Source organism: Camellia sinensis, chromosome 15, assembly GCF_055761805.1.
Source record: "Camellia sinensis isolate YWXY chromosome 15, ASM5576180v1, whole genome shotgun sequence".
NCBI classification, from domain to species: Eukaryota; Viridiplantae; Streptophyta; class Magnoliopsida; order Ericales; family Theaceae; genus Camellia; species Camellia sinensis.
In genome coordinates, this window is record NC_138975.1 from 92,085,246 (window position 1) to 92,097,659 (window position 12,414).

The following is a 12,414-nucleotide window of genomic DNA, read 5'->3' on the forward strand; positions in this document are numbered from 1 at the left end:
TAAATCTTTTAAATACAGTAAAGATTGTCCTACAGGATACGCAAGGGATACCCAAAATAAGTATCCAAATTATTTTTTTTTCCAATTTTTTATTTTTTATATTTTAACACGCCAAATAAGTATCTAATTTTTTTTTCAACTTTTTTCTTATTCTATGTTTATGTTTTTTCAAAGGTCCATGCTCTCTCTCTCTCTCTCTCTCTCTATGTCTCTTCATATTCTATGGGGGCGTGTATTGTCATTATTCCCTTGTGATAGACAAATTTCTACTTTGTTAGCTTTGCTATAAGGGTTGCTCACTCATGTATTAAAAAAATCATATTGTTTCGATTTTTTAAAAATCAAAATTAACTCTCAAGATTTCTTGCTCTGCAAATTGTCCTCTGAGCAATGGATATGGCCATTTTTTATTTATTAAATTTTATTAAGATCTGTATAATATCAAGGCCTGCATTTTACATTGCTGATGGTGTGAAATTATTTTCATACGGTTTATGGCTTTCTTGGGAAGTGATTCTTTTTCTTCACCTTATTTTCATTATTGTCATTATTATCATGTAAAATTGCTTTCATGTTAGTACTTTTTTTTTTTTTTTTTTTTTTTCCTTTTTTGAACGCATGTTAGTTGATATTGAACAGACAGAATTGTTCTTTGGGTAGTGGTCTTGTTTGGACAACCACAAGGACAAAGCAGCAGTAGTGGAATTGTCAAGGGTGATTGCAGTCAAAGCTAACCACACTTCTTTCCAAAATTTTACCAAACATGTTTTCACTTTTAGTTTTCAAAATTGTTAAAAACAATAATAGAAAACAAATACACTACCAATCATACCCTCACCAAACATGTTTTCATTTCTAATTTTTACAACTTCTGCAATAAAAAAATGTTACGCCACAACCCTGAATTCAAAACACTCATTACCGACAAAGGTGTATGCAACAAAAATAACTTGGTTCTAAAAAAAAATAAAAAATCATACATGTAATAAAAATTTCAAGAAAAACAAAAAATGTTTTACAAGTAACATATCATATTACTACAATTCAATTGACATTTTGTACGTGTCTAGAACAATATTGCAAAAATAAATAATAAATAATATAATTAAATAAGGGTATATGCTAATGCAAATCCTGAACTCAATGCCATCAGTTGTGGCAAAATTAAAACAAATTCCATTGTATAAAGCTATTAGCTCGGGAAATGGTAATCGAAAAATGAATTATGTCGTCTGCTTAAAGCAACTACGCCATTTTTCAACTAAGCACACCACTGTGGCGCTAGATCACATCAGAGTCCATCCAGTGAGACCCTTGGCACCTGAAAAATGAGCAAGGATCCTCTAGAGTGATTTTTTCCTAAAGTTTCCTAAAGTGTTCCATTGTGTGGTTGAGATTTATTGGCAAGTCACATCAATTTTTCTGATGTGACTTGCCAGTGAATCTCAACCACACAATGGAGCACTCTAGGAAACTTTAGGGAAATTTCACTCTAGAGGATCCTTGGTGCCGAAAAATTAGGACAACCCTATGGTTCAATGCATTTAGCATTCCAATTCATCAAACATATTCTATGAAACTTTATAATTATGGTGTGTTAACATATTTCCAAATATGATGTAGGACGAGTAGGGATTACTTTCCTACAAGTAGTGAGCCCGGTCTAAATATATTGGCAGCAGCAACAATAGACTTGTAGAGCTAGATTTGGTGGGATTTTGTGGCTGCAAAAGTATTTAAAAAATAGGAATTTAAGGATTTGTAAAAATGTAGGGTTTCGGGATGAAAACACAAGGGCTTGGGGACAGTTGAGTGGTTGTTCTAAGTACTGTGAACAGTGACGTGAACAGTAACTTTGCTGGACAAAAGAAGAAGAAGAGAGAAAGAAAGAGAAGTGCTTCACCCTCACAAGGGATAGGCCAATCACACAAACACAATCTCAAATTATATTTATAGGTTAAAGACTTTCCTAATTCTATAAGGACTATTTCTCAAATTTAGAAACTAAAAAATATTTAGAAACTACTAATATTCTAGACCAACTATGACCTCCAATTCTACTTCAATCATAATAGAAAATTTTAATGACTTCTAATTCTACCTCATATAAAAATAGGAAACTTAGACTTTTGACCACTAAGATTATTTTAGACATAATAAAACCCATATATAATAACCCATTTAATAACTTGACCCAAAATAAAACCCATGGGTGACCCCTACAATCCATGTCCAACAATTATTGGAATTACCATTATACCCTTAATTACTAAAGCCTACTACAATGACATGAAGACTCAAAATTATTCTAAATCTTTAATTCTTGATGCCCTGAATATGCTTCATGTGAAATTCCAGATTTGCTCTTTTTCTTCGTTCCATGATCTTCATCAAAATAACTACATACTCAAAATTTCAAAGATGTGAGGTGAAGAACCTACATCAAAATAAAAATAAAAAACATGGTTTATCAAAATAGTAGTCCTCCACATTTAGTTTGTATACAACTAAATAAAGCACCTTTCACACACATACAACTCAAAATGTACAAAAAGGGCCCATAAAATTGATATTTCCATGAGTTCATCCTTGGGGTTGGACATGAGGATGCTCCAAAGCCTTATCAACACTCGATCAATCATCTTACAATTCTAATGCCAATCAGATCAAATTAATTACCAAAGTGGCTGAATGTAGCTAATCTTATGTCCATTCTTCAGGAAATCCAACAGTTCATCGTACCAAGGAAATTCAAAAGTATAAAGCAGATACTTGCAATGTATTACTATAACCATTATTCATTTGAATTTCGGCAACTATAAGAAGTTGCTTTTTTTGTCCTCCTTATTTTCTTAGTTCATTTAAGTTTCCGTTAGGCATATGAACAAGCAGAGCAACATGAGATGGGAACAATTTTATTTGAAAAAATATCTTACAAACAGATATCATTCTAAAACTTACACAAAAGCAACAGAGCAAGTTATACTTTTGTCATTCTTACTGTCAACCATAGTAGAGTTTTGACGTTATCATAGACCCTAGTTAATGGCTTACAAATTACTAATCTCAAAAGTAAAGCTAGCTATATCACATAACCTGGATGCAGTAGGGATTCCCTTGATTTTCCTCTAAAGAAATAAAATATTAGTAATCCATTGTTTAATACTCATCAATCAATGGTAGTCGATCATAAAAAAATTGTTGGAAAATATGATTTTTTGGTAATTTTAATTCAAAATTAAAGTGGAACCCAACCACTAGTTGAAGTGAGTCCGAGTGGGTCGTATTCTCTTAAGGGAGAAGATTACAGTATAAAAATGATAAGCCGACACCATTGAGTTTTGAATGAGAATTGTCTCATAAAGTGAGCATCAATAAAAGTTAGGGTTTTTTACTGGCCGGTCCTACCTTTTACACTTATTCCCCTCTTAGTTTTGAGTTTTGCTCTTGTGCTCCAACAGGTCCTGAGCCTCTTTTTTTTGGTACCGTTTTGCCCCTCCCTTATTTTGGCGCATTTCTGTTTGGATTTTCCATCAAAATATTGTGTTTGTGAGTATGGGTTTGTGATTTAGATTTCTATGGAACTTCACGATTTGCTAATGTATTATTGTAGAGCTTCGTGATTTGTGATTTCGCACTTGGTGTATCTTCGCGATTTGTGATTTGCGATTGCGTGCTTGGTGAATCTTCCTATTTGCGATTTCGCGTTTGGTGTATAGTTGCATTTTTTGATTTGCAATGTTGTGGAGTTAGCTCGATTGGTATGTTTGATTTTGATTTCAATTTCGATGTTTTGGTTTTTTTTAGTTTGAGTTGGTGATTTTGATTTTGTTGTGATATTGTTGTTACTCTGTTGTTTCTGCTGCGATTGAATTTGTATTTTGATCATGATATTGAAAGCTTTGAAATATGTATATGTAAAGAATTTTAGATTTTTCTTTTTTTTGGTTACGAAATTGTTTTGATTGAACACAGTTGCTAGTTTGTTATTTTATACGGTGATAATTTTATCACTGCATATTTTGGGGGTGTTGTTGGATTAACTTTTTCAACAGTGATAAATTTATCAGTGAGTATGGGAATAGGAGATAAAAAGGTTGCATAATGTAATGGTAAGATTCAAATCGAGTTACCATGTTTATTAAGTGTAAGCCTTATTCACTATTCTTGGTCTTTGGTGGTGTTAACTGTTAAAGTTATCAGTGTTGGTTTTTGGATGTGTTTGAATTGGTTGATAATTTTATCACTGTATTTGATTTTGTTTTAGGGTGTTTGAGTTGTTTGCTGAAATATAATTGTTGTTTGTTGCAGGAGTTATAGTGATGGAGAATTGTTTGTTTCTTATGTGCAAGTTTAGAGGTGTGACATTGGTTATCAAGTATAATGATGAATTTAATTTCAAGGATTTAGTATATAAATTGTGTGCAAAGTGGAGTGAGTTAATTGGTAGTTCTTTGAATATATCGTATTCAATGCCTGGACATTCTTGTTGTGGTCTACAAAGTGAAGAGGATTTGGAGGTTATGGTTGGACTTGCACTTTCTTGTGACATTCATCGTATCGATGTTTTTGTAAAGTGTTGTTCTTTGGGTGAAGGTTATATGATTTGTGATGGTGAAGCTAGTAGTAGTAGTAGTAGTGGTGTTGTTTGTGAAACTGATTTTTTGCCTTCATTTTATTCAAATCAACGGAAACCTTTGCTCTCCTATGGGTGGGTTAATTGTATGAAAGGAGTGGGACAAAGGTTTGCTAAAGGAGTTGTTGAATTTCGAGATGCGTTGTCAAAGTATTCTATTCATTTCGGTTTTGATTTTGATTTTGTTAAGAATGATAAGGATCGTGTCACTGTTCATTGTAAGAGAAGGGCTAATTTGGGATGTTTATGGAGCGTGCATGCTAGAGTGGAAATTATAATAAAGCTTTTGTTATTAAACAATTTGATGATGTTCATACTTGTGGATCTTCTTTTCGTACAGTTAGACATGCTAGGATGACTTCAAGTATGATTGGTGGGCTAATTTCAAGTGATATTCGTAATAAGGCGTTGACATCGGTTAGTCAGGTGAGTTGTGATTTTAAGAACTATTATGGAACAGAAGTTTCTTATCGGTGTGCTAGGATGGGTGTTGAAAAAGCAAGGGATCTTGTTTTTGGTGACTATTCATCATCATTTGACGATCTTCGTTGGTATGTTGATGCCGCTAATGATTGTAATCTGGGAAGTGTTTTTTATATAGAATTTGATGTTGATAGTAAAGGAAGACTTTTCAAATGCTTATTTTTCGCTTTTGAGGCATGTATTCATGGTTTCAAGTATTGTCGGCCTGTGTTGATTATTGATGAAACTTTCTTGAAAGGAAGACACAAATGTTGTTTATTGTTATTCACCCAAAAAAAGGTTGTTTATTGGCTGCTGCGGCAAAAGACGGTAACCAAGTTATATTCTATGTCTGTTTGTTATTATTATTAAAACAATGATAATTCTCTTATTTTTGTTACCAGAGAGTGTTGATTATTGAGTATGGTCAATCTATTAGTGATAAATTTATGCTGTATACTTTTGTTAAATTTTTATATTTGTACAGTGATAAATTTATTATTCATTGATTCTATATGTTGTATGCTGCTATTGAATTTTTGTAGTTATATAGTGATAAATTTATCTATGGCTGGTGCTATATGTTATATATTTTGTGTTTTGATTTTCTTTTTGTAATTTTTTTATTTGTTATTGATAACGTGTATATATATTTAGTTTGTAGGTTTATATCCATTATGTTTTGCCATTGTTGATAGTGAAAGTTATGACAGTTGGCATTGGTTTTTATCAAAGTTATTTGTTATTTTGACTCCAGGAAGGGATATTGCGTTTGTTACTGATCGGCATGGAGGTTTGCTGAAAGCTTTAGCTGAGGTTTTTCTGTTTTCTTCTCATTCTTTTTGTCTAATGCATTTGAAAACAAACTTGAAGACTTATTTGTCAGTGAAGAGTCGTGAATCTAAAGAGTATTTGCTTACTCTTTTTAGTAGATGTGCATATGCTCCTATTATTGAGTTGTTTAATGAGCTATTTGAAGAATTTAAGGGTTGTTGTGGTCGTAGTGTTGAGAAGTTTCTTGAGGATTTGCCTAATGAGTGTTGGTGTAACGCTTATTTTCAAGGCAAGAGGTATGGTGAAATGTGCACAAATGCTGCGGAATCTTTTAACTCATGGATTAGAGATTAACGCCATTTGTTTTCAACTAGTCTTGTTGATGCTATACGGGTGAAACTAATGGAGCAATTTTCAAAAAGGAGAGAAGTTGGGAATAAGTGGAATCGTATTGTTTGTCCTTTTGAAGAGAAAAAGTTAGAAGAAGCTTTTAATGATACAAAAGCATGGATAGTTATGAAATGTAGCGATGACATTTATGAAATCCAATTGGATCATTCAGTTATGGTTGATATTGGGAAACGTTGTTGTTCTTGTCGATTGTGAGAAATTGATTCTTTTCCTTGCAAATATGGTTTTTGTGCTATAAAGAGGAGTGGGAAGGTTCTGAATTGTTTTCTTGATGATTACTACCGTGTTAGTAGTTATTGTGATTCTTATTCACATTCTATCTATCCAGTTCCTAGTATGTGAAAGCCAAATGTAGTTGTTGATGATGACATTATTTTACCTCCTCTTTGTAAGAGACCAGCTGGACGTCCAAGAACGGAGAGAATACCTTCTAAGGGCGAAATCAAGAGAATTAGGTGCAGTAGGTGTGGAAAGATGGGAATTCATAATCAGAAGACATGTAAAGAAGCTTTGCTTTAGTTGTATTAATTTTAATTGAATTACTTTGTTGAGAGTTGAGAGGTGTTACTTGCATTGAATGATTGAGTATTTTTTAAAAGATGTATCATTTTGGTACTTGCATTGAATGATTGAGGAATTTGTTGAACAGAAATTATATTTTTCGCTGATATTTTTACAAGATTAAGTTTCACAGATTTGTATTATTTGATTTGGGTTAAATGTAGTTGTTGTTTTTGGTGTTTTATAAAGTGATAAATTTATCACTGGTTGTTTTGGACAAGTTGGGGAATTATTTTTTTGTAAGAATGATAAATTTACCATGAATGTGGTTCTTGAATTTTGTTATTTTCAAGAATGATAAATTATCACTGATTGTGTGGGAAGAGTTGATGGTTTATTACATTTATGTCAGTGGTTGATAAATTTATCACTGTCATATCCAAGCAAATGTTCTTTTCTACAGTGATAAATTTATCACTGGCTTAAACTCAACAAAAATCAATTGATGTCACTAGTTATACATGTGTTTTAGTTTTTCTGTGCCTTAATTAATTCAAACAAGAATACAACCTTGCTTGTTAGATAATGCATCCCTCAGAAACACAAATAATTTGTGCACTAAATTTACAATGACATATGCTAGACCTCTTTCCAGTTTCTTTCTCTTCACATTGTACCTTATTTACTGTTGGGTTGATTGCTTATAAAAGAAGAAGAAAGAAAATGAATATATATATATATATATATGAACGCATATATCCTTTTTTGGTCTTTTGTTGTTTCAGAGTGATTTTATCTAGTAAATGTCATTTATGAGATTCCAAATGACAGTAGATTTGAGATTCAAAGTTTGAATACGATTTTTCCCATAGGTCTTCAGCATTCAAAGGAGTAGATCTTTGTATATTTACTTACTTATAGGAAACAATTTTTGTCTGGAGTTATTTAGTTTTCTCAAGAAAAATTTCCACAATATAAAGCTGTAGATCAAATCTCTAGAATACATAATTGCATATCTGCTGTGTTAACTGCTTTAAAAGGCAAAAAAAATTAGATCAACTACCATGTTTATTTGGTTTAGCAACAAGTTCTCAATCTGCATACTATTTTGTGGTCACTCAGAAGCAAGCTTTGGATGTTTGAGTTGTTTAACTGAAGTATCAAATGGTTTTGATTATTCAGAAATCACCAAGGATGACATGTTCTTACATTCATTCTCAAACTTGGGAATATCTACAAATTGTAACAGTATTTTAATTTCCAATTTGAACAATGTAATAGTGTTTGTGTTTTAATTTTCAATTAGATAAACTTTTTATTATTTTTTATAGTGTTTTGTTTACTTGAATTGGGGAAAAAGAATGAGAAAAGAGAGAGAAAGAGAGTTGCTGGTTTTTTTGTTTGAACAGTGGTAAATTTATCATTGTTCACAGTGATAAATTTGTTGAAATAGTGATAAATTTATCAGTGTAAACAAAACACTATAAAAAATAAATTTATTAGTATAGTGACTCCAAACCTGTTATTAACCTTTAAATTCAACACAAATAATCAGATTAGAATCAATATTTTAAATGAAATTTGGATAACAAGACTGATATCAGAAGCCAGATCTGGTAATAATATGGCTAAAAAAGACTGAATGTTTCATTGAAGCAAATTTGACATTGTAACAACCAAGCACTGTCCATAACTTTGACATTGTAACAACCAAACATTGTGATATTCAATGGAGCAAAGTAGAAACCAAAATCAGCAAAATACAGGTAACACTGTAACAACCAAACAAGCAAAATGTATGAAGTATTGACATTCTAACAACCAAATGAATTAGTATTTTTTTTTTTGTTTTTTTCCCTTTCGAATCTGTTGATTATTGTGGAGGCAAGTCATCAATGTTTTCATCAACTATTTGTTGTTGAGCAGCTTGTTGGTCAATTAAGAAGATAGTTAACATATCGACTCTCAATTGATTGCATTCTTCCTTGAAAAAAGTAGATATTATGTTGTTTTTGGAAACATATTGCCGATACAGTAAACAATGATTCCACAATCAAGCTTGCAAAAAAATTTTGAAAACAAAATATTATAATTTGGTTTGCTTTTTTTTTTTTTTTTTTTATAACAGTGCTTTGTTATTAATAAACTTATGACGTGTCTTCTTGTTGTGGGCTGTTGATGACGCTCTCTGTCTCCTGTTGAAATTTATCAGGGTTAATGAGAGTTGGCTTCTCATCCTTTATGTACTTGTCAATAATCTCTCTCTGCAACATATACATTTGTATAATTGTTCTATTATCAGTTGAAACAATTAATGAGAAACCATGGATTTAAAGAATGATAAATATATTACTATATAAATTTTTGATGTATAATTGAGCATGGATGAGGATTGATGTATTGGATTAATGGTAAGTTTTCCTGCAAAAACATTTTGAAAACAAAATATTATAATTTAATTTGCTTTTTTTTTTTATAACAGTGTTTTGTTATTGATAAACTTATGACGTGTCTTCTTGTTGTGGGCTATTGATGACGCTCTCTGTCTCCTGTTGAAATTTATCAGGGTTGATGAGAGTTGGCTTCTCATCCTTTATGTACTTGTCAATAATATCTCTCTGCAACATATGCATTTGTATAATTGTTCTATTAGAAAGTCAGTTGAAACAATTAATGAGAAACCATGAATTTAAATAATGATAAATATATTACTGTATAAATTTTTGATGTATAATTGAGCATGGATGAGGATTGATGTATTGGATTAATGGTAATTTTGATAGTAAAAACATTTTTACCACGTCATTTACAGCATTGAAGTGTGGATCTTTAGGCATTGCTCCCCTTGGTCTCATGAAATTATAGAATTTCCATGAAACTTCTTCAATGTCAATGACAAGTATTGTCCAATGAAAATTTTTGTAGATTGGGAAGAGAATGTATCTTGCTTTCATGGCTTCAGGCATCAATTTGTTTAGCATTCTCTTTCTTGCTTCCTCATCTTTTATTGTCAACAAGTGCTAACAAATATAAATAAAAAAAATAATGTTAATTTAACTTTAAACTTTTTCAAATTAAATAGGTGGCGAGTATGAAACTTTTTGTCACTGCAATCAAAATTTTATCAATCCATATCAAAATTATCACTGCATTGCAAAATTCATCTATACTACATATAAAGGGAACACATCTATTGGTGTTGTGAGGCCTTTTTTTCTCCTCCATGCAAAATGGATCTTTATATCCCCTAATATATCTATACTATTCTTCTTTTTCATTCTGTAAATATTCATAGATGATCTGTAATAGGCTATATATCCATACTTATTATTTCAAGTACACTCATGTAAGTGTGCACATCTACTAATATATATATATATATATATATATATCACGATTCTCTCCATTCCATAGTTGTAATGAAAGATGTCCATTACTTAATAAATTACATCAAACAAGAGCTCTATGAGGCTGCACCACTAACAAAATGAAAGTGAACTATATCCTGCAACATAATAGCATATAATCCAGCTATTTCAATTTCAACACATCTCAATATTTGTTGAAGTTCTCAATATCATATGCAGTAGATTCGAAAACCCAAAAAAGTGCCCAGAATTTGTAATCAAAGACTAGGATTTACTCATACTGTGGCGCCATAATAACAAGGTCAAAATATACAACAGTGATTACAAAATCTAAGTCAGAAATTCTGGTTTGGTTTGCTTGACTTTTTGTTTCACATGTCAAGATTTGAATTAGGAAACAGGGCCAATTGAAGAGGGAATGTAGTGTCATATGTTTGAAACTAGTTACTTAGTTAAGCAAACAAAGGTTATACACTGACAAAAATACAAAATAAGTGTTGTTCCTCAGTTAAGCAAACTGGTTACTTACATGGCAACTTGAAATGAATATGAATGATGTTGTTTCTTATTTTATCACTCAATTAGAAAAATTAAGCAAATCTGTCATTCTTATAGCAAATTTTATCACTGATTTGGGCAAAGTAAGCAAATCTGGCATTGTATAGCAAATTTTATCACTGGATTAGCAAAAGTAAGCAAATCTATCATTATATAGCAAATGAACATGAAGACGTGATTATTATGAAGTGAAATATCACTCATAAATTAATATTGTATGGTACGGATTGAAAATAGCTTCAAATCAAATTTTATCACTCAATTATAATTATGAGAGAAGGGAAACAAATCCATCATTATAACAAATTTTATCACTCAATTAGAAAAACTAAGCAAATCTGTTATTCTTATAGCAAATTTTATCACTGAATTGGGCAAAGTAAGCAAATCTGTCATTATATATCAAAATTTATCACTGAATTAGCAAAAGTAAGCAAATCCATCATTGTATAGCAAATGAACATGAAGAGGTGATTATTATGAAGTTGAATATCACTCATAAATTAATATTGTATGATACACATTGAAAATAGCTTCAAGTCGAATTTTATTATTCAATTATAGTTATGAAAGAAGAAGGGAAGCAAATCCATAGTTATGAAATAAGAAGGGAAGCAAATCCATCATCATAACAAATTTTATCATTCAATTAGAAAAATTAAGCAAATTTATCATTCTTATAGCAATTTTTCTCACTGAATTGGGCAAAGTAAGCAAATCTGTCATTGTATATCAAATTTTATCACTGAATTAGCAAAAGTAAGCAAATCCATCATCGTATAGCAAATGAACATGAATATGTGATTATTATGAAGTTGAATATCAATCATAAATTAATACTGTATGATACACATTGAAAATAGCTTTAAGTCGAATTTTATAAATCAATTATAGTAATGAAAGAAGAAGGGAAGCAAATCCATCATTATAACAAATTTTATCACTCAATTAAGCAAATTAAGGAAATCTGTCATTCTTATAGCAAATTTTCTCACTCAATTGGGCAAAATAAGCAAATCTATCATTGTATATCAAATTTTATCACTAACTTAGCAAAAGTAAGCAAATCCATCATTGTATAGCAAATAAACATGAAGATGTGATTATTATGAAGTTGAATATCACTCATAAATTAATATTGTATGATACACATTGAAAATAGCTTCGAGTCGAATTTTATCACTTAATTATAGTTATAAAAGAAGAACGGAAGATGAATACGACTCACGTTTAATTGGCATATTTGTGGAAGATGAACTAAACAGGGAGAGTAGATGTGTGAATTAGAATATAGATCGAAATAGTGGAAGATTTGCTAAGGATCTGTTCGAAATCAGTATGAAAACAGAGGAGATTTCTTTGGAAACGATGGGAGATACACGAAAAATCTCTTCGTTTGTTTCGATTTCCAAATCGCAAATCACCTTAGAATGGTTTTCAAATTGCCTCAGAATAGTTTCCAAATCATAACAATTGAGAAGAAGCTTGTGTGTCATACACGCAGGGGAGAGCTCGTGATATCTTCTTTGCTTCATGCGTGTGGTGTGACATTGAGGGGTAAAATTGAAAACTGAAATAGGACAGGACTTGATGGGTATTAATCTATTTCCATGGGACTGGCTGGTAAGTCCCCCTAAAAGTTAGGTTTAGATTTGGACTTAATCTTTGTTTGGATTGGGCCTAGGCTTGTGCATGTGCTGAGTT

General features: G+C 31.3%; 1 protein-coding gene across 1 annotated transcript; it reads left to right on the forward strand.

Moving 5' to 3' along the window:
• The first annotated feature begins 4,322 nt into the window (after nucleotides 1–4,322).
• LOC145813128 (uncharacterized) lies at nucleotides 4,323–6,478 on the forward strand. The gene is made up of 5 exons (XM_082908400.1): nucleotides 4,323–4,641; nucleotides 4,732–4,854; nucleotides 4,977–5,210; nucleotides 5,763–6,168; nucleotides 6,247–6,478. The coding sequence occupies exons 1-5, from the start codon at nucleotides 4,323–4,325 to the stop codon at nucleotides 6,476–6,478; spliced, it is 1,314 nt and encodes a 437-aa protein (XP_082764526.1).
• The last annotated feature ends 5,936 nt before the right edge of the window (nucleotides 6,479–12,414 follow it).

Coding starts and splice junctions, on each gene's coding strand:
- LOC145813128 (XM_082908400.1), top strand. CDS start 4,323: ATGGAGAATTGTTTGTTTCTTATGTGCAAGTTTAGAGGTGTGACATTG. Junction 4,855..4,976: donor GGATCGTGTCACTGTTCATT/GTAAGAGAAGGG, acceptor CTTTTCGTACAG/TTAGACATGCTAGGATGACT. Junction 5,211..5,762: donor TGTTGATGCCGCTAATGATT/GTAATCTGGGAA, acceptor TTTAGTTTGTAG/GTTTATATCCATTATGTTTT.